Genomic DNA, 22,592 nt, shown 5'->3' with positions numbered 1-22,592 from the left:
GCAAACATTCACTGATGGCGACACGATACATTAAGAGCGCAGGGGGGTGTAAACTTTTGAGCAGGATGATCTGTGTGTAAATTGTTATTATTTTGTTTAACGATCGTACTTTTTCATTTAGTACCGCCCTTCGGAAGCTACATTTCCCAGAAGAAATGGTTTATCATCATTTACACACGATCGTCCTGTTCAAAAGTTTACACCCCCCCCCGCGCTCTTAACGTATCGCGTCGCCTTCGTGAGCATCGGTGAACGTTCGCACCTTTTGTAACAGTCGTGTACGAGTCTCTCGGTCGTCCTCGGTGTGAAAAGACGGATCCCAGCATCGTATGCTGGAAGGGGGCTCTATGCTCGAGAAGGCGGCACGATACATTAAGAGCGCGGGGGGGGGGTAAACTTTTGAGCAGGACGATCGTGTGTAAATGATTACAATTTTGTCTTCTGGGAAATGTAGCTTCTGAAGGGCGGTACTAAATGAAAAGAACAGCATCGTTCAACAAATTAATAACAAATTACACACAGATCATCCTGTTCAAAAGTTTACACCCCCCTCACGTCTCTTAATGTATAGAGCATCAGTGAACGTTCGCACCTTTTGTAACAGTCGTTTACGAGTCTCTCGGTCGTCCTCGGTGTGAAAAGACGGCTCTCGGCATCACATAAACGCGACCCGGTGTTGCTATAGAAACGACGGCGTAATACGACGTGTGTATTTGCGGGTTTCGTTCTAGAAAAATGAATCAACACCTCTCTGACGGATCGGAATCAAGGACTCGACAGCACCGCGGTGGAACTCTCTGAGGAGAACGTCCTCACGCCGAACGTTTCGCGTTCCAGCAATAAAGACGTGAAATTTATGAGATCGCTCCTGGCATTTATTTCACGTTCCCACGTGAACTACAGCGAACAAATGATTCACGCTTTAACGAAGCTGTTACACCGCGCCCGTCTCTCTCTCTCTCTCTGTCTCACTTTACACGTAATAACATTTACACAGCTTTATAAAGTAAAGACGTTCACATTTACAAAGTACTTCTAAGGAAAGACAAAATGGCCGACTTCCAACGCTCCTCCTTAGCGTATACCGTCCGTTATACCGCAAATCCGCTGTTCATCGTTCCTCGTTAAATCTTCTCGTGACGGATAATTGCGCGGGATAATTACAGAGCAGAGCAGGGAACGCCAAGAGACCTGCTTCTGGAAGTTTCTTTCCCATTCATTATCTTTTAAAAAAAAACATTTTTGTGTGTAAGCATTTTTATTTATTTTTTTTTAAAGCGTCGGACCGCGCCAACGTGCTACAACACGAACGCTTTTTTTTTTTTTTTTTAAACGTGAAAACTACCGATCGTATATAAAACGTTACGAGTTACGAATGTCGTTTTTTTTCCCTCTCGGACCTTTGCGTTTCGGTCTTCTCCTTTTTTTTTTTTCCGGTTCCGGTCGTTAAGTGACGGTTAAATCTGAGACAGGAACGTAGCGATGTATTCTGAATACGTTTAGGAAATATTCGGTGGAATTTTGGTGTGGGGCTGTTAGAAATGTCATCGTATTGTTAGCACAGGGGGAAAAAAAAAAAAGAAAGGAGAAAAAAAAGGAGACACAACGGACTGATTCTGTGTCATGTAATATTTACACGGACAAATGTGTACACTTAGGAAGCGTGAACAGTCCGGTTTTGGGTTGTTGTTGTTTTTTTTTTTTTTACGCTTCTTCTTCTTCTTTATACAAAAGTGCAAATCTTTAACACAAGTCTTGTTTTTTTGTTTTGTTTTGTTTTAAATCCTTCAGTTATTAGAAACGTCGCGTTTTTAAATGTCAGATTCAAGTAAAGTGCTTCCACAGCAGCAACCGGATGGATGATGCGTTCGAGTTTATAAGTCTTTTTTTCCTCCTCTTCTCCGAAAGGACGTTCAGACCAACTCCAGCTTGCCTCTCGGGCCGTGCCGTCCCCAGTGCACCAGCGATAAGAGTCTCTGGCTGCTCGGATCAGACTGTCTGATCTTATCGCAGGTCAGACAGCAGTTCTCGTGTCCTCCCAGAGGCATCATGCACTCCAGGTCGAGTTTGGTGCCGCGGCTTTTGGAGAGATGCTGCCCGTGGAAGCCGTAGTGGAGGCGAGAGAGCATCTCGCGTCGCTGCTGTCTCAGGCGCTGGTTCTCGCTGCGCAGCATCCGCAGAGCCAGCGTGATGAGGAGGACGAGGACGAGGCCGCCGGCGATGGGCACGGCGATGACGGCGGCGCGGAACCACACTTCCTTGGACGAGGGCATCTCCTGCACGCGGGCGATTATCTGACGGCCGCCTTCAGCCTGAGGACGACTCCGATGATCTGTGGGAAAGAATGTGAAATAGTGTTCTTACAGCGAACGGACAGTGGAAATAAGCGAGCGTTTGCTTATTAAAGAACGAGCGCGTTACGCTCATATATTTCCTCCATTTGAACCACTATCGGAGCTGCTTAAAAAGTCATCCACACCTTCTGACCAATCAGATTGGAGAATTTCACAACGCTCAGCCGCGTATGAGTTTGGGGTTTCCGTCCATCCATCCGTCTTCTATAGCGCTTATCCATCAGGGTCGCGGGGAACCTGGAGCCTATCCCAGGGAGCAAGGCGGGGTACACCCTGGACAGGGTGCCAATTCAATCGCAGGCCACACTCACACTCACATACACACTCACACACCCGTTCATACACTACGGACACTTTGGACACGCCGATCAGCCTACCGTGCACGTCTTTTGGACTGGAGGAGGAAACCGGAGTACCCGGAGGAAACCCCCGCAGCACGGGGAGAACACACAATCGAACCCCCGACCCTGGCGGTGTGAGGCGAACGTACTAACCACTAAGCCATGTGCGATGCGGCGTCAATCGTGTAATAAAACAGAAACAACAGAAACCGTATTACTACACGTAACAATAAACGACTGACGATAACGGTAATAATCGTACTGCCATGTCATTTAGTCCAGTACTGATATACCGTCATATTGCGCAACGCGAGCAGATACCGGGACACACAGGATCGCCAGAAAGGGGCGTGGCTTAGGAATTTTGATCAAAGAAAGATCTATTAACCCGAAACCTGAGCCGGTCAATAAAGTATCATTCAAAAACGCCACTCCTTCACCATCCCACGTCCCATCAGATGTGAGAAGCGTGCTCTTACCCATGCTTTCTCCCCGGCCGTAGGTGAGATCCTGTGGCCCTCTGTAATTGCACATATCCTCGTGACAGCACTCGAGCGCGGCAGGGCGCAGGGCGCGCAGGGCATCCTGGGTAGCCTCGGATCGGCACGCGCTCCCTCCGTTTCCCACGAGCCCAGGCTCGTAACAGCCGTGCGAGAGTGGAGATTTGGAGCTTTGGGGATCTAAGACGCGTGTGAAGCAGGCGTTAAGCTCCGACTTGCACATGTAACCGGTAGCCACACAGTGGGGCGAGTCACAATAACACCGGATTTCTCCTACACAGGAAAACAGAACATCCAGCAGAAATTATATATATATATATATATATTAAAGTGTTTTTTTTAAATAGCCTAAAACAAAGGTTATCAGTGTGGATGCTCACGCCCATCTAGTAAGTACCCTAGATAGCTCAACATCTGGCGTTGACCGATGTTATTGAAGATATTATTATTAAGCTCATCTGTTGGGATTTCTACAACTACAAGTCACATCAGCGAAATAATGGAGAACTGCTCGAGTCACAAATTGACACTTTTATTTGATCTTCAGGGCCAAATAAGCGGAACGTAATCATCGGTCATTTCTGTTACACGGATAATTTACACACCTGGATTTACACACCTGGATTTGCCACATTATGTTTTCACGCCGAGTGTGTGTGTGTGTGTGTGTGTGTGGTTTTTTTATTATTATTATTGTTTACATGATTTACACACTGTCCACTGGTCCACTGGTTATCACTTTTATTTGCACCTCAGGGCAAAATGAACTGACCATGATCTGTAATCTGTTAAATATGCGTACTGTATGTTTATGAATACATAAATATTCAAATCTGTGTGTGGGGGGGGGGTTGGGGTTTGGGAGGAGGAAGAGGTCCTGGTATGTTTCTACACACCTCTGAACCAATATCAAACCCATGGCAAGAGAAAATATTACATATGATATGATAGAAATGTATATTATACAACAAAAAAATATGTATATCGTATTAAAAATATATCAAACATGCACAAATCTACTGATTGAATGAATCTATATAATCTGTATACTAATAGAGAGTTTTATTCAGAGTTTGTTAAAATTGTTTGTTTGTTTGTTTTAAACCTAAACAGAAGCACTTTCTAAGAAAACACACAACACCTTCGTTCCATCTACACATGCAGGTAAGATAAGAAGCTCACTAAATCATCCTATAGGAACATGTTGATTTATTTCTAGAGTAACTTCTTGATGTCTTCCCAGGCTTGAGTTCTCCTCACCTCTGGTTAAGAGCACAGCCATGGCCCAGAGCTCCAGCTGCAGCCAGATGTAAACCAGGCGCTCCATTAAGGACACTGTTACACTTCAGTCTCTGTCTCTTCTGTCTCTCAGCTTGTCCAGGACACACACATCACGATGCAGGACAAATCCGGAATATAATCCATCATCATCATCATCATCATCATCCTCCTCCTCCTCCTGCTCCCAAATCACATCACTGAAACCTCTCAAACACGCTCTTCTACAAGGCTACTCTTCTTTTCGCATCCAGAAAAAAAGATAGAAAAGATAAATTCCAGTGCTTGGGTTGTTTTGTTTTCCTTTTTGGTGCTGGAGTGTGTGTGTGTGTGTGTGTGTGTGTGTGTGTGTGTGTGTGTGTGTGTTTATGGAGAATTAAAGTCCCGACTGAAACGCGGACACTCCGCCGGTCTTCTGAAGTCTCACAGCGCTGAGCTCAGACTGCAGGATCACAGCCTCGGATAGACTCCTCCCATAAACACGCTGATTGGATCACTACCTGCCTCGTTTGCATACACCGGGGCTGTGATTGGATGGCGTCCTGTTTCGTTTACATACGCCAAGGAATGGGTCTTGGACACGCCCACTGTTAACCCCATTGATAAATCAGCAAAGCGGGAAAGTTTCTTATAATAATAATAATAATAATAATAATAATAATAATAATAATAGATTGTGTGTAAAATGAGGTGTTTTTTTTTTATCGTTTTACTGTTTTTTCTAAGAGCTTTGATATTATTATTACTACCCTTGAGAAATTATCATTATTTGTATTACCCTTGGGAAGGTGTTTTATTATTATTATTATTATTATTATTATTATTATTACTACTACTACTACTACCACCACCACCTTTAGGAAGTTATTTTTGATTACTATTACTTTTCTTCATATTGTTCTTGCTGTTACACTTAAGTTATTATTATTACCCTTGGGAAGTTATTATTCTTAATTTTTTTATTACCCCCCTTGAGAAATTAATAATAATAATAATAATAATAATAATAATAATAATAACAACAACATCATCATCATCATCATCCCAGGCTAATAATAATAAAAATATTATTATTATTATTATTATTATTATTACTACTACTACTCTTCGGAAGATATTATTGTTATTATTACCCTTGGGTAATTATTATTGTTGTTGTTATTACACTTGGGAAGTTATCATTATTATCATCATCATCATCATCACCATCATCCTTGGTAAGTTATTATTTTTATTATTATTCTTTTTATTACACTTAGAAAGTTATTATTATTATTATTATTATTATTATGTATTGAAATCCTGGGAAGTCTGTACACAAATATCAAATATCCATACGTATAATTTTGTATGTATTATTCACAACATACGCTCCACCTGTTCACGCGCACACACACTACACAGTTTCTCAGCTGCTGGATCGTGTTTTTGCCGATCTTGTCGGACATATTTGCAAACACACGCCCCTTAACATGACCTTTCGGACATCCCCTATATGAATTTAAATATGAATTATAATACACAATCCCTAATACAAACCATAAGCACACAAAAAGGCAGAACACGATCATGACCATCTGTTCATCCTGTCTTTTTTCCCCCCGATTAAGTTTCTCCTCTTCTGTAAACTAGCCCAGTAACTAGCGCAGGAATAGAAGTACAACGGGCAGGTTTATAAATTTAAAAGTGACTGTTACTATACCTTGTTATAACATACCATGAAAGTTTCATTCATTTTCACTAAGTGCCGGTCAGTGGCTGGGTGGATCCCGCGTCTATCCCGGGAACGTTTGGCACGAGACGCGAATAGTCCATCACACACACACACGCACACTGCTCTGGGGTAATTTAGAGTCGACTCTATTTACAGGCATGCTCTCTCATGTAATCTGACTTCATATTTAGATGGGAAAGGAATGGGTGAGGACCTGTAAGGAAACCATTTGCTACATTATTTAAGGAATGTCAAAAGCATCCCACAATGTCCTGCTGCGGGCTTAGTGTTCAAACGGCGTACATAAACCCTGCGGTGAACTCTCCAACACAGGGCACACTAACATATGCCCGCCTGCCTGTGTCTCTCTCATTACTTACATATATGATGCACCCAAAGACTCAAAATCTCCACTTTTCACATTTTCCACAAGTTAAATAAATGACAGCTGTTTCTCACAGCTCATCTGAGAATGACTCACATCTACCAACATGAACTTCAACAATGCAACCCATAACAAGGCCTCTCTCTCTCTCTCTCTCTCTCCCTCACACACACGCTTACTCATCATAGGTTTCACAACACCCCTGGAAGCGCAACAGACAAGCTCAGGTACGGTTAGAATTTAAAAGGAAATGTTCATTTGATTCTATTTTATTCTCGCCCCTCCCTCCCTCTGAAAGAGGAAACCGAGCCGGATTTTAACGATTACACGAAAACAAAATACTTTCATAAACCTGACACCTAAAGCAAAATCCCAAATCTAATCAAAATTCCAGTTGCGTCGGTATACCATGGTATAGTTTTGAAAACTACGAGCTTTCCTTTGACTTGGGTCAGTCTCGTTAAAAATTATTTTAAAAAACAAACAAACAAAAAAAACACGTATATCCAGCTGAGGAGAAAATACACTAAAATCTATTTATATAAATAATCCAAGCATTTCCACAGCAAACCGTTCACTTCTTCAGGATCTCAATAGGAAATCTCCATCCGTTTCACGTCCAGATTTTAAAATGAATATGTAATTTGCCAGGATTCACCAAACCCCTGAATGTTAAGCTGTGAAACAATCAAATCAGATATTGTTTCCTTCATTATAGATATAGAAAATATATTATAAACGCCTCTATGGAAGACAGTGAGGACAGACACAGAGGCAAAATGAGGTTTAATGGATTGAGCCTCGTTAAGTACTTACAGCGGATACGTTGGGTTAAAGATCGATACACAAAGTGGGTTCATATCAAATCAGTTAGTGCAAATGCTGTCGTAAATCATAACGAACGCCTGAACGTGTGGAAAACGATCACTGTATGGAAAGACGGATCAAAATATTCAAGGTGTCGAGACGTTACACTAGAAGCACATGGAACGGAAAAAGGCAAGGGGAAAGTTTTGACCTCAGCTGACCTATTACACAAGGTAAAAAAAATAAAATAAAAATAAAAATAAAAATTAGTAGAAAATGCCAAGGCCGTATCGAAGCACATTAAAAGATGACGAGTAAATCAGACAGGATCCTCTCTGAACGGATAAACAGCGTTTGTTTATTTAGGACAGATATACCCGGTCTGAGTCCACGACGGATGCGCGCGCTCTTTGTGAAACCGGATTGTGAAAAATCCTAAACGACGAGCCGGCGAGACTGGGAGCGAGACGACAGTTACAGAGCGGATGAATACGCCGTTTAGTCAAAGGAGTTCCTTCCCAGATCATCCTAAAGAAACCTTTTTTTTTTTAATCCGGAACTTTCTCCCGCATGCCGCCCTATCGTGTTTGTGTTGCTGTTTATTGACTCGATATAGAGAAGTGTATGTACAACGATGAATCTATGAATGAACCTCGGGGCTTTGTGTAGCGGGACAGCGTGACCCTTGGTGAGCTTTTTTTTTTTTTTTAATTTTATTTTTCTCAGCATTTTTTTTGTTTTTGGTTCTCCAGCTTTGGAGAGAAAGCCCGGTCCGGTCCAGTCTGTAGGTCCACGGTTCAGAAAAGGCAGCCAGCTGCTGAGTTCCTTCTGCTTAAACCGACGTCACCGCTTCTCAAACCATGAAGGAGTTCTGGTTCTTCAGTTTCTCCAGCTCCTTGATCTCTTGTCTCAAGAAGAGGATCCTGTTGGAGGGAGGAAGAAAAGAAAAGAAAAAAAAAAAAAGCCACACACAAATACGTGTTAGAATGAAGTATAGAAGATTTTAATTAACCGGTGTGTATGAAGTGCATGGTAATGCAGCACAATACAATAAACATACAACGAATATAGACTAAAAATGAATCTGTAGTCACATAACGCCAAGACTCATGTTTAAGCTTAACGCTATTTCTCCTTTAATGTCATTTTTTCCCCCTGCAAATATCTTCGAAGGCTTCACAGAAATCATCTGTTCATTCATAGACACAAATAAGGCTATTTTGTTGAAACTGTTTTTATTTTTTACACACACACACACACACACACACACACACACACACACACACACACACGACTCCTATATGGGAACGCTTTTTTGAATTTGAGTCCCGGACTGTATGAAATCTCACCCTTGTCCACCTAGCGGAGAGGACTCGACGCGATGGTTTACCTTTGCTCTCGCAGCGTAGCCTGGATCTCACACACTCGCACCAGAGAGCGCAGCTTCTTCAGCTCCACGCAGATCTCGGACATGTTCATGCTGCCCATGCTGTGGACGTCCTCGCGTAACCTCGCCGCCTGAGGGATTAACACGCAGACCTGGTGAAAACCTGATGACCGGAAGGCTGCGTCTACAATCGCGGTCTCGTTCTCTTAACCGAAAGAGCCTCGGCGAGGTTTCTTTCGGTTACGGAGGACGACGAGATGCTTCTTTAACCTCCCGACCGATCACGTCGCGAGTTGGAAGATGGGCGAGATAAGCCCGAGATGGAGGACAGACGGTTCTAGTCGGCAACAGATATAAAGACGCGATTTATGACGTGCTGAAATTGTTAAGACTCTGATAATAAACGTCATCTAGAGAGCGAGTTTGTTAGCAGATACCAACTAGGACTTCAGTTCAGTATTATTTCTTTAAATTCCAGACTTAACTTGATAAATTTATCCCTAAGGAGCAACCCGGAGGCGAGGGTGGTTAGGTGAAAAACTACCTGAGGTGACCCGAGGAAGAAACCTCGAGAGGAATCAGACTTAAAAGCAAAGCGGCGTATCACCTGCTTCTCTACGTGATCTGAAGGCCAGCTCTGGACGTGTCGAACGAGATTCTCGTTGAAGTGCAGTGCTAGTGACGGGCTGAAGGTGGTCGGTGGACACGCAGGCGCGCTGTTGTTCAGGAGGCACCCGTTCGGCCCTGAACTCTGAGGACCTTGGCCTTGGCTGCTGTGAGGAAAAAGGACAAGAAGGAGGACTCTGTGATCTCAAAATCCGCTATGCATAAACCTGGCTAAAGAATGAAGAGCAACATTCCCAAATGCTTGAGCACTTAAAGTACTTTTATCTGTATCAAAATAAATCTAGATTTTAAATCGTTCGGCCTTAAAAAGATAAATAAATAAGTAACTGTAGTACTAAGCAGGACCAGAAGATGGCGCCACAGTGCAACATATGGGTACGCCAATCTGTGCTTGTTTTAGTTTGGCCTTTCATAACATGTCAATGAAACAAAACAATTTGGTGGAAAAAGGTTCAATCAGAGGTGTGTGTGTGTGTGGGGGAAACCTGAAAGTGTTTAAAAACCTTTATAATAAGGTTAAAGGTTAACGCAAATGCTCAGAAATGAAAGCGAACCCCCTGCAGTTGTGTTTGGGTTTCATGATCACGTAGGACTGTTTTGCTAAACGATTACGAGACAGGACGAGGCGTGAAGAACAAGCGGCGTTACTTTTGCCGATGAAGCCGCGGGTCCTCGACGTCCGACGTTTTCTCAGAGGAGTGCTGGAGCGCCGGTTTCACCCCCGACTCGCTGACCTGAAAAGGAAGAGAGAAACACACACCCTTTTGTTTCGGCGTTAACGCAGAGCGCTCGAGTGTATGCGTGGGCGTTCTGAATGACGCCGAGATCGATATCTGCGATGCGAAACCGTCACCATGACGAAAGCAACGGTGGAGTCGTGTCTGGCTCTGACCTTTATTTGAGACGGCAAAGAGCTGGCGTTCGAGAGGGGCTTCGAGGCCATGCTGTTCGTCTGAGGCGTGCTCACTCGGGGAGACACGAGGCAGGACTTGGGCGACGAGGTATCCGGAGTTACGGATATGGGCGACTGGCTCGGCTGCTGAGCTGTGGAGCAGAAATAAAATAACTTTAAAAAATAAAAACCAAAAAAAGCGATAGGCGCACATCATTTTGCATTTTATACCAGTGTTTTGTTAACAAACGTGTCGCAGACTGATTACTGTATTTTCTAGATTATAAAGTATTCGTCCCTTAGCATCTAGACTTATCCTGCATTAACACCGGCAGCGGCGTGTCACGACAAAGCGTCCACAAATCATTTGCTTCCAATGACTTGCCGCGACAAGGGGCGGAGCAACGGGAGAGACGAGCGACGTGAAAAGCTGAATAGGTGTTAACTTCCTGCAAGTGAAGTGATGTGACTGCATTTAACATTTTCATCCACTTGGCTTCAAATATACTTAAGAACTCCCAACTGACTCGGGTGGAGAACGGATGAAACGTTTAATTTTTTTTTAACCAAGAAAACTTATATAGCTCATTTCTGGTCAAACACAATACGTACGTTCTGTAGCTAGCGGCGAAGCCTGTGTGGACCGACTAGCAAAGAACGTTTTAACGACCCAAAATGGGAGCAATATACACCATGTATGGCCAAAAGTATGTGGACACCTGACCAACACAGCCATATGTGGTTCCAAAACTCTGGAGTAACACAAATGGAACTACGGGAATTACGTCGTGATAAAAAAAATCCAAAATAAATCAAGATAATTAAATATTTTAGCGTCTTCAAAGTCGACGCCCTTTTCACTTAGAATTGCCAGAAATGTATTCTTGGCGTTTTCTCGAGTGATTTCTTGAGGGATTTCCCCGAGATGCTTTTTAAACTGTATTAAAGGAGTTCCCACTTACGCCGCACACTTATCGGCTGCTTTTCGGAAATATTTCGCTCCGAGTCGTCCGTTTAAAAAAAAAAAAAAAAAAAAAGATTTTTGTGTAAATAAAATTAAAGTTTGAATCTAATGAAAGAAATGAATACGTCGGCACGATGATATTATTGCAACACCGATTTCACACGTTTAATCACACACCTTCAGCTCAAAAGGCTTTTTTAACATCATGAGAAACATTTCAGTCGCGTGTCCACAAACTTTTGACCGGTAGTGTATGCGTATGTATGTATAAAATTTTAGTTCAAGGTTGAGAAATTCAAAACCTGTTCACCGACTCGTATTAAGAGTTAACGCGTTCGTATGCGACGGCTCCTACCCCCGACCTGGAGGACGAAGCCGTGGCGTGTACGGAAATGACGCTGACGTGTGTGACGCCGTTCGACGGGTAGAAATGGATCGGTTTTTATTAAGTGCGCTTTTTATTATTAATTGACACTACTGGTGTCTCAGATTTCCTTTGTTATCAGAAACCCGAAGAAAACCGGGACAGCGGGGCGTTTTTACCTTGTGTGGACAACTGAGCGGCTTGGGAAAGCAGAGCAGTGATGTTGAAAGCAGACGGTCCAGCAGTGAGAAGTTTATGAAGCATAGACTGTAAGGAAGCTTGGGTGACAGCAGCTGTGAGGACTTGGAGAAGGAAAGACACACAGAGAGAGAGACAGAGAGAGAGAGAGAGAGAGAGAGACACAAACATATAGTCAAAGCAAGGTTACACACTGAAAGCCATTGCACAAGACAAGCTCAAAAGACTATACATTTTACACAAAAATTCAGAGGTCACTAATTGAAGAATTAGACTTGACCCGAGCCCATGCGGACATAGCGGCAGAACTCGGACCGAAGGTGGTGACAGCGTATAACCGTGTACATCACGATGTCCGAGTGAAAGCCTGATCTGTGGTCGGATTAAGCTGAACCCCCTCACATAGCACATCACGTCGCAGCTCTCCGATTGCTCAGAAGGTGTTGATTAATTTCCTATAACGGCAAATCGGACAGCGAATCACGTTTACATTAACGTGCTCGTACTGATATGTCATCGTGTCGATACGGGGAAGTTTCCCCGTGAGGAGCGGTTTCTCAGTAACGTGAAAAGCTTACTGCGTTTCTTTGTCTTGTTAACACCAAGATTATATACGTATATATATATAAAAATTTAAAACGCGGACAAAGCCAAGACATCCACATGAGACTGTTTCGAACGTTACGTTACCGTAAACGATATCGGGAACTAACTGGTCTAGTGGATATACCACGACAACTCTAAACGGATAGAAAATACGACGTTTAATTAAATGTTTTTTATTTTATGTAGTTGGGTCTCATTTACAGACGTCTCGGTAGGCGAAAATCGATGTTGATCATCTGTAAAGTGCGAGGCGCATTCCTGACGCAGCTCGTTTGCATTTAGCGACGCCCACCAAGTTATTCTCGCTCACTCCGATAAACAGTAAATAAAAATATTTAATATAATAATACTAAGCAAGCACTAAATATTTCACCAGTATCCCATAATCCACCCCAACTCCCCCAAAACCGAGAAGCAACTGACCAATCACAGCTGAGCAACTGTAACTGATTTTTACACAAGCGATTACGTCGTCTTAAAGCCCAGCCCCGTCTCACGTATCGCTGCACTGTAACCATCTCACGAGCAAACGCTGCACCGTAAAAGCCGTAAGCGCTTTCTGTCCACTTTGATCAGCGAGCCAGCAGAATGTTTCCACACACACACACACACGACTCGTACGAGGCTCACCCTCGTTAATCTTGGCCATGTCCACGCTGGAGTTGTTGATGTGCAGCGTGGCCTGGAGCGCCGGCAGCAGCTGCCTGAGGAGGGCCGGGTCCTGCAGGAGAGCCGAGGAGTGCGAGGAGGAGTGCGACGTGGACGAGCCGGGGGCGCTCGAGACGTTCGGGCCGCCGGAGGAGCTGCAGGACGCCTGGGAGAAACCGCAATGAGACGACGCCTTCTCAGACGGAACGGGCTCTGAGGACGAACAGAACAGACACGACAGCTAAACGGAAGCAACCAAGAGACCTGAACAATGCTGCTTTCGTAATAATAAAAAATAATTATAGTCGAGGATTTAACGATCAATCTTTTACACCGGAACTAGTCAGGTCCTTACTCATAGCAGTGACGGCGCTGGCAGCAGCCGCCTGCATGGCCTCCTGTCTGTAATCTCTGTCTTTGGGAAAACTGTTGACCACGACGGCCTTAGAGGCTTCCTTCTGTCGCTGCTCCCTACACGCAGACGTTAGCTTCAGGTCAGGATTCACGGCAACAACAAATTTTTTTCAAATGAATTATTAATCATACACGACGCACGCGCCGATGCTCACCTCTCCAGCCATTCCTTGGGCTTCTCCCACTGCGACACCTCTGTTCTGCAGTTGTAGTAGTATTTCTTTCCCGACGAGCTGATGTGTTCGGACCAGTCGTCGGCCGGATCGCGCTGGGGGGGGTAAAAGGAAACGCGCGCGCCGCGTGGAAACCGAGAGACACGTGAGCTTCTCGCAGAGAAAGCACAACAAACCATTTACTCCACTGTCGCGTGAACAGAACCGTAGACCGAGTGCACACGCTCGACAATCGTCATGATTTCCCTAGAACAAGTCTTTTACTCCTTTTACACCACAGCGATTTCCCAAGACTGAAAATGCTATTTATTAAAAAATATATGACATCATTTCCTCCAAAAAGTAATTACTCTAACGTTACAGCTCTTAAAAAGTGACCTCTAACTGTTACAAAGTTCTGACACCGGAGACTCCTTCCACAAACGCTAAATGAACCCGAGAGATGGTTCGCGGGACCGTTATTACGCGGCAATGACTCGTCAATTGAACGCTAGCACAACCGAACAGAATTCTTGAATCTGATTGGTCAGACGGTGTTGGTTCATCTTCTATATAACAGGTATGTTAAAAAGAACGGAGGAGGGGAAGGGGCGGTGGACGTTCCACAAGATCAAAAAGATAAACGGATAAAATGTATGACATGCTCTTTAATCCATTAAAAATGCCAGTGCTGATGAACTGCTGTGGAGTAAGAGGAATAAAACACTTTTTTTTTCAGTAGACAGACCGACTGATGAAGTGGCACTCGAGAAACGAAATAGAGCGCTTACCATTTCTGCACATTTGGGTGGAAGAGTGTGAGAGTTGGCGCTGTGATGGCCGTGATTGACGGAGTTCTCGTGTGGAGAAGAGCTGGTGCCTGAAAAAAAAAAAATAAGAGAAGACGCTCGGTAAAACAAACTCTCTGCGTCGCGAATCTTCGCACGGCCATCTGCGCCTTGCCTCTTCTTTCACGAACCTAAAAATCCTGCCTTAAAGCTCACAGATGCTCACAGATGCTCACTCCCCCCCTCCCCATTAGCTAAAGGATGTTTCTCAGTTACCCCAGGATTTCACAACCACCATTTTGATTTTCCTCCGCAAGACGCGGAGCCAGATCGCCATGACTGAAGCGATAAAACAAACAACGGGCACTTTAAAATTAAAACTACTCTGTTGTTTTGTTTAACATTTTATGTTAATGAATTGCACTGATTTTTATTTGGTGTGAAACGCTGAAATGGTATTTTTCAGTATTTTTATATACTCGAAGGTTCTTGAGGTCAGAAAAGTAAGAACTTGTTCACCACAGGAAGAGATAACGTGCGTCTTCAGTGGTAGGGGTTTAAAAGAAGAATCCTGTGCTTCGAATCGAGTACGCCAACTCAAGTGGTTTTCCTCCGCGAATCAAAAGCGAGCGTTTTTGGCCGTGACCATCACGTACGGACCGATCCCGAGCTCCGGCAGACGCTTTGTCGAAGACGACGTTTCGGCTCCGTCGCGTAATCACCTAAATCGTATAAATCTCAAAAAGAACGGCCAGGGGAGTGATAAGAAGTCGTAAAGGCATCTCGGACATGACGTTAGAATGACAGACGGGCGCCGTGTCATTAATTAAGGAATCTTCTCAGTGTTGTTAGTGCGACGGCCAAAAGTTCGACTAAAATCAACATTTCAACAACTTAAATATTTACACATCGGATTTCCAAAAGGGTGTTCAGTACACGTTAAATACGTTTCCTCCAAAAGCAGCTTCAAGTTGGCTGTGGTGGTTTCTTGGTAACATAATGCGGGGTTTTTTTTTGTTGTTGTTGTTTACTTTGAGAGAGAGAGAGAGAGAGAGAGAGAGAGAGAGATAGAAAGAGAGCAAGAGAGAGAAAAAGAGAGAGAAAGAGAGCGCGAAAGGAAGAGTGCAAAAGAGAGATACAGAAAGAGAAAGAGATATAGAAAGAGAGCAAGAGAGAGAAAAAGAGAGCGCGAAAGGAAGAGTGCAAAAGAGAGATACAGCAAGATAATGCAAGATAGAGAGCGAGTGAAAGAAAGCGCGAGAGAAACAGAGAGAGAAAGAATGAGAAAAAGAGAAAGAACTAGCACAAAAGGAAGAGCACAAAAGAGGGATACAGAAAGACAGAGCAAGATAGAGAGCGAGAGAAAGAAAGAGCGAGAGAAAGAGAGCAAGAGAGAGAGAAAAAGAGAGAAAGTGAGCGAGAGAAAGCGAGAAAGAGAAAAAGAGAGAGAAAGTGAGCGAGAGAAAGCGAGAGAGAGAAAGAACGATCGCAAAAGGAAGCGCACAAAAGAGAGATACAGGAAGACAGAGCAAGAGAGAGCGAGAGAAAGAGAGAGCAAGAGAGAAAAATAAAATAAAAGAGGAATAAACCGTTCCTAAATCGCGATGTGGTGCTACTGGAAAATAATCCACTTCAGCCCAACAACCAGTCGCCGGTTTCCCCAAACAACATCATGACATGGCGTGTTTTATTCCTTACTCATGACATATTAGAAAGAACGTTAACATTTCTTTTTTTTTCTTGAACACGAACAAATAATCGAAAAATAGAGATAACCGATTAAAAAATAAAAAGTACTGCGGACAGCAAAACAGGAATCGAAAATAAAGCAATAAGACCGTTTCGAATAAAATCCTAAACCACGGTCACACAACCAAACCTCGACGCCGCATGAAGTTACTGCGACAACCCGAGAGAAATCTCAAGATTAACCACCACAGCAGCGATGCTGCGTTCACTCGCGGCTGGAATTATCCTTAATGACAGGTTCGACATCGACGTTCCTGCAAAAACCAGGAGTATAAAGTAGAAGCTTCAGAAACGATCCTGACTTTTTACTACATCAGTACGTTTACACGGACGACAATAATCCGATATGAACCCGATTAAGATGATACTCTGATTAAGAAACTAGCATGTAAACAGCGATCTCTGATGACCTTAATCAGACTAAAGTCATACTCGAAGTAAACACAAATCGAACTAAGACGTGTGGAGTATTCCCGTTTTAGTCGCATTACAGACATGTACACACCTTAATCACACTATTAACGCTGTGTTGGAGCTTTCACCGCATCGTGCGACAGGACACGTACACACACACGGCAGCGCTCAACCGTTTGACGGCAAACAAGAGAGCACGGCTGCGTCCCGAACCGCGTACTTACCTGCTACATAGTAGGAAGTGAAATACACGTATGTCGGCTACTATATAGACGGTGAGTACGCGGTTTGGGACGCAGCCCACGGCTTCAAGCAGTCGTCTAACTGCACGTACAGCATGACAAATAATTAACCGCACTTGAAGCTTTCGGAAAATTAAAAATGAAACACCTAAAACCGTATACGGTACCATAACGACGACGAACTGTATGCCGATGCGTGAAATTCTGGAGGGAACGTCGGACGGCGTGGCGTGGGGATGTAATGACGTGTGCCGTCAATCGATCTATGTTCTAGAAAACGTAAAACCTGAACATGAAAGGAATATTCTAAAAGCGACTCATGTGAACACCTTAATCAGAATCTTGTCTTACTCAGAATAAGGTCCATAATTAGATTACTGCTGTCCATGTAAACACCTTAATCAGACTATAGTCTTATTCAGAATAAGGATTTCAGAATTTGATTACTGCTGTCCGTGTAAACAGAGTCACTGATTAGGTCATACAAGAACGTGTTCGGAAGACACCAAAAGAAATCGGTTGACGGCGTGGGAATCAGGACCGTCTGAGGAGAACTTGAAGGCGGCGTGGATGAGGATGGACGGACAGGGTTGTTCCCGGACCTCCTTGTCTTGTTTGGGACTTACTGCTCTCTTTGGCTCGGTGTGCGAGAGGTGTTCTCCCGTCTCCGTCTCCTCGCTTGCTGTCGGGACTGTCGGAGCGCCGCAGCATCTTGCTCGGTGGCGTTTGGTCCGATGAGTTGTGGAGCTTGTCATGACGGTGCTCGTTTGCAGAGTGACTTTTGGATTGGTACTTGAGGGTCTGAATGATGGTAAGGCAAAAAAAAAAAATAAGAACATCATACCTGATATGAGACACTACTTACACGACCTTAAATTAAAGCTAAGAGTATAAAACACACCTGAAGAATGGGATTTTGTTCCATAACTGACCTTCATACCTCTAATTTTTGCTAAAATAAAATAAAGGACTGCTGCAAAACTCACTTGTTTTGTTCTTGTAAATTATCTTTACCCACATAACTAATCATAAATATAATTAGGAGCCATAACTCACTACAAAACGTTGCTAAATGTGTTTTATTTTCCCGCAGCAACAAAACCTTAAATTCAACGTTTACGTATTTTTAAAAAAACACCACCACAAAGAATCGCTAGCTAGCTACTAAACTGAATACCCCCCACCCCCCAAAAAAAAAACTAGGGCCGAAGCCCAAATAAATATCCAAGTTAAACATGAAGTGCACTACTTAGGGTGTAAACGCTGCGTCCTCGCGCTCTAACGAGTGAACTATATAGGGCGAGAAACGGCATTTAGGATTCGACCCAAGCTCCTGCCTAGCATAGCTAGCGACAGGCAAAGTACACACAGGCCCGTATCTTGCTAGCCTAGCTTAGCTTATCTGGCTAAATACTTTACTTTGTGCGATTATATCTAGAATTCAAGCACCTATACAGCTTGTTTTTATTTCTAGCTGGTTTTAGCCTTACCTGGTAAGACTGATAATCCCTTCGCTCGTTACACCTGTGGAAAAATAAAGAAAAAGTTGATGAGGAAGCAGCGTTGGTTAACTTTTGCGCATATAAAAGCTACCTAGCTTGCCTTGCTAGCACTTCCACATTATTAAAGTGATTCACTTTTACAAATTGAAGGCCAAATTGTTGTTTTTTTCCCCCCCGACTCCCAGTGTGAACACGTTTGGGCTCCGGCTAAATGTATGGAGTTGCTCACATTGATAAAAACGAAATAAAAAATGAGGAATATTGAAGTAAAAATGTTCTATGTTTACCCATCAGTGAGTCTCGGCTGTTTCCGTGCATGCATTACCATTAAAGCCGTGTTTAATGTGAGTGCGTTACAGTTCGAGTTTTAACGCTCGGCTCTATCTAAAGCCTCACAAACTGTCTCGCTAGCTGTATGTATGAATATAAAATGTTAAAGGGGGGGAAAAGTTGTAAAGCCGCTTTGCTATTCGGGAGAAAGCCGACGGTCCATCATCATCTCTTCTGTTTACTCAGTAGCGCCCCGCAACGCTGATGGACGAGTCACTAAAAACTAAATCACTTGATTCGGGAGTCGATTCTGAATAGAGTCGAATCTCTATTCCACCAGCAGTTGGGATTAAAGAGTCGAGTCCAAGCTTTGGAATCGATTCTACACAGTGACGTTGATTCATGTGAAGGTATAAACGCCATTGTCTGACAAAAAAAAACCTTCCCCACATAATAACCACAATTTATTTTGTAAAACAACATTTTTTGTATTATTGTATTTACTTTGTAAACCAACTACAACTTAAACTGTTGAAAAAAACAACGGCTCACAATAAAACCACGTCATCAACGCCAAAGCATCATAATGCTTCCCGAAGGAGCTAATGTAATTTAGCTAGCATTAGCTATCCAAACTACATTGCCTTTTAAAAATGACCGTTGTTCATAATGAATAACAGCATATAAAAATGAACAAAGGCACAAATACACCATGAATGTTAATTAATGTACTGTTCATTTTGTAATATTTTCCTCGTTTTGTGTTTTAGTCAAAAAGGGGTCTAGTTTTTCAAAACGATTCACATTGAACACCTGGAGTCAGAATCACATCATGGAGTCGACTCCAAAATCCAAAAACGACTCTATAAATGAATCGAAGGAATCAGTTTGATTCCTGAAACGAATGAATCGAGGTTTTAGTGAAATGGGCTTTATTTTCTTTCGAAATCGATTATTGTGTGGAATCAAAACTGTAGTTTCACCTACCAAAAAAAACAAAAAACAAAACAAAAAACAAACAAACAAACAAAAAAACCCCACAATACAAAACAAAACAATTCCTGTGATCGAATAATTCTATGTTTGATTCTTTTTAAAAAACGAGTCTTTAAATGAATCACATGAATCAATATGGAGAATTTAATTTGAATAGTTTTGTTTTGTTTTGTTTTTTAAATATTGAATTTTTGTGTGGAATTGTGTGGAATCAGTTTCAGAGTTGACTCCAAAATCCTGGGATCAGATAACCAATTAAAACAGAATGAGGTGGAGGAATTAGCAAACACAAACAAATCAACATTAATTCAATGTATTTATTCATTTTTAAAATCATGCAGTTTTATTGTGCTAGCTATTAGGGTTTTTTGTTTTGTTTTGTTTTGTTATATATATTGTCATTCTTTGTTTTTGAAGAATCTGAAAATCTCACTGAAAATGTAGTCCCCTTGTTAGTCAAGCCAAATGTCACTATAAAATACATTTTGAATCCCTTTGAAATAAATGGAATAAAATCACAGAAAAACATAAAGAGTTTAGTAACCAGTCGTTGCATGTTGTATTTATTAAGTGAGGTATATTGATGTCGGGCCTCACGTTATCACTCTGTAACTGGGTCAGTATTGATAAGTGACTTGGCAGCAAAACAGTTGCGACTCAATTCAGAATCATCTCTCTGGAATGTAAGTACGCCTCTCGTTGCAATTTTCTGATTTCAGCACCTTGCATAACGGCATAATATGAAATAAATATACGAATAAATAAATATGCAGTACAAAATGTACAGTTTACATGTATGGATACGGATATGAATTGTCTGGAACAAGGCTTACATCAATATTCTATAGGTTTAGGGAAGCAAATAAATGACTGATGGTTGGGTTGCAATTACTGAGCATGTTAATTCACATTTTATGTTAAATATTAGGTTAAATAATAAGCCTTAGGCTAGGCAGGTAGTGAGAAACGTAGCAGGTTTGAACATTTGCCTGTTTAAACATCTGTCTTTTGCATTTACATGTCTTATCATGTCAAAAAGTTCAGAATCCTCATATAATTAAAGTGTGATTCACAGATGTATCAGTACTGTGGAACTAGATTGAAGCTATACACCGATTTCAGACCTTCCTAGACTTAAAATTCAGGGAGGTCAGGGAGGAAAACCATGCACTAGTCCATTTTCAAGCCTTTATGCTACTTCAAAATTTCTCCTGTGAGAAACAGAAAGACTTGAGGTCATCTTAGATGAATTTGTTAGCATAAGTAAATTCATTTTATTTATTGTTAAAGATTGGGGAAGGGGGAATAAATAAAACGAAGCAAATAATATACAGTATACCCACAAGCAGTGATCTGAGGGGTCCAAGCACTCTTGGGAAATTATACAAAACACTAAAGAGACCATAGACGAACATACTATTCTATTTGGTTTTTGTGATGATAGCTCAAAAGCTAACCATAGACTTATACTGTAGCAGGTGAAATCTTGGTGTAGCTCTCCATATGGCATGGTGTAGTTCCTCCACCAGGTGGAAGTATAGTCATTGAAAGGAAAATCTAATGTATGACTGATGAAACTTTAAATGCTTTAAACACAATCAGTTCAAAGACAATCGTCAGGCACCAAACATGTCTTGGCTTCTCGACCGCATTGCACGTCAGTAGGAAATTATGTAATTTTCATTTTTTACCAAACAATCCCTTTTTTTTTTCCTTTTTTTTTATCCAGCTCATAATCAGTCATTTCAGCCAGCGCCTGTTTCTGATTGTATTGTATTTATGAGACAATTTGGAGCTGAACTCCAAAGTTCACCGCTAAAGCCTTTGTCGGATTTATCACCAGTACACTTTGTTTTCTACCTGGACTGCGATACTGAAACCTGCTCTCTTTCCACTCTTCAGCTCGGTGAAGACATGATGTGTACGTCTATTCATCATGGGAGTAAGTTTTCCCTCAGCCTGTAATAATAGAATTTGAATAAAGCACGAATGTTGTGCTACAAGACAATGAAATGTGATCTGGGGTTGTTGTTGTTTTGGTTTTTTTAAACGTTTAATATAAACCGTATGACCAGAAAATTTAACAAAACGCCCAAAGTGAGGAGGTTGGGTGGATGGAGAGGTATCAAAGCAGGTTGGAGAGATGGAGAGACAGTAAGCAGGTTAGTAGGTGATGTTGGGTGGATGAAAATAGTGGAGTGATGGAGAGATATTGATCTGGTAGTAGAATAATGGATCGAGCGATACAAACCTGAGATGGGGTTGAATCAATAGATGGGAATCAAGCAAACAGGTAGAGAAGGTTGGATGGATGGAGAGATAGTGAAAAGGCCAGTAACAGAGACCGGATGGATAAAGGGATTTACGTCTGTCGATGAGGTAGATGAGGTTGGATGGATGGATGGATGGATGGATGGATATCAAACAGGCTGGAGAGCATTCGGATTGGATGGATGGAGGAATATTAAGTAGTTCAGAGATAGAAGGTTAAATGTATTGGGTGAAACTAAGCAGGCCATTGGAGGAAGTTGAACAGATAGAGAGATTGCAAGCAGGTAAGTAATGGATTTCAAATTGTATGAGAGGATATTGAACAGACTGATAGAAGAGACTGGATTGATGGAGAGCTATCAAACAGGCTGGAGAAGAGGTTGGATGGATTGAGGATAGCAAGAAGACTGGATGAATGAAACAATCGTAAGCAGGCTGGTAAAAGAGGGTTAGATGGATGAAAATGTATAAAGGAGGCTGTTAGAAGAGGTCAGATAGACAGAGAGATATTAAATAGGCTGGGGAAGAGTTTGGATGGATGGAGGAATAGCAAACAGTCTAGAAAGAAGTTTGGATTGATGAAGAAATGTTGTGCAGGTTGGTAGATCAAGCAGGCTAGTAATGGAGATTGGATGGATGGAGAATTGTTGGACATGCTGGTAGAGGAGATTGGATGGATGGAGAATTGTTGGACAGGCTGGTAGAGGAGATTGGATGGATGGAGAATTG

The 22,592-nt window shown here is 42.4% G+C and overlaps 3 protein-coding genes across 6 annotated transcripts in view; 1 reads left to right on the top strand and 2 right to left on the bottom strand.

Annotated features, from left to right (window-relative positions):
- Positions 1-1,275: 1,275 nt before the first annotated feature.
- bambib (BMP and activin membrane-bound inhibitor homolog (Xenopus laevis) b) lies at positions 1,276-5,049 on the bottom strand. Its single transcript, XM_053651908.1, has 3 exons — positions 4,456-5,049; positions 3,175-3,468; positions 1,276-2,332 (listed from the first exon to the last, which is right to left on the bottom strand). The coding sequence occupies exons 1-3, from the start codon at positions 4,520-4,522 to the stop codon at positions 1,914-1,916; spliced, it is 780 nt and encodes a 259-aa protein (XP_053507883.1). The 5' UTR covers positions 4,523-5,049; the 3' UTR covers positions 1,276-1,913.
- A 2,292-nt stretch (positions 5,050-7,341) lies between these two features.
- wacb (WW domain containing adaptor with coiled-coil b) lies at positions 7,342-18,882 on the bottom strand. Of its 4 annotated transcripts, none has more exons than XM_053651877.1 (13): positions 18,614-18,882; positions 18,315-18,348; positions 17,451-17,625; positions 14,423-14,511; positions 13,635-13,747; positions 13,421-13,536; positions 13,048-13,278; positions 11,793-11,915; positions 10,286-10,437; positions 10,042-10,127; positions 9,374-9,539; positions 8,729-8,897; positions 7,342-8,302 (listed from the first exon to the last, which is right to left on the bottom strand). In XM_053651877.1, exons 1-12 carry the CDS (start codon positions 18,652-18,654, stop codon positions 8,766-8,768), a joined length of 1,458 nt encoding a protein of 485 aa, XP_053507852.1. In that variant the 5' UTR covers positions 18,655-18,882; the 3' UTR covers positions 7,342-8,302; positions 8,729-8,765. The 4 variants fall into 4 exon arrangements, with proteins under 4 accessions (XP_053507852.1, XP_053507849.1, XP_053507853.1 ...); XM_053651874.1 differs by having other exon boundaries at positions 8,770-8,897; positions 18,614-18,874; XM_053651878.1 differs by lacking the exon at positions 11,793-11,915 and having other exon boundaries at positions 8,770-8,897; positions 18,614-18,877.
- Positions 18,883-19,746: 864 nt separating this feature from the next.
- mpp7b (MAGUK p55 scaffold protein 7b) overlaps positions 19,747-22,592 on the top strand; it is a 56,614-nt gene continuing 53,768 nt past the window's right edge. Inside the window, exon 1 of the mRNA XM_053651864.1 lies at positions 19,747-21,534. Coding sequence (XP_053507839.1) covers positions 21,372-21,534 — 163 coding nt within the window. The 5' untranslated portion in view covers positions 19,747-21,371. The remainder of the gene's footprint in view (positions 21,535-22,592) is intronic.

This window comes from Ictalurus furcatus, chromosome 20 (assembly GCF_023375685.1).
Source record: "Ictalurus furcatus strain D&B chromosome 20, Billie_1.0, whole genome shotgun sequence".
Taxonomy (NCBI): domain Eukaryota; kingdom Metazoa; phylum Chordata; class Actinopteri; order Siluriformes; family Ictaluridae; genus Ictalurus; species Ictalurus furcatus.
The sequence above is the reverse complement of the archived record's forward strand: the minus strand, read 5'-3'. Positions and strand labels throughout refer to the sequence as shown.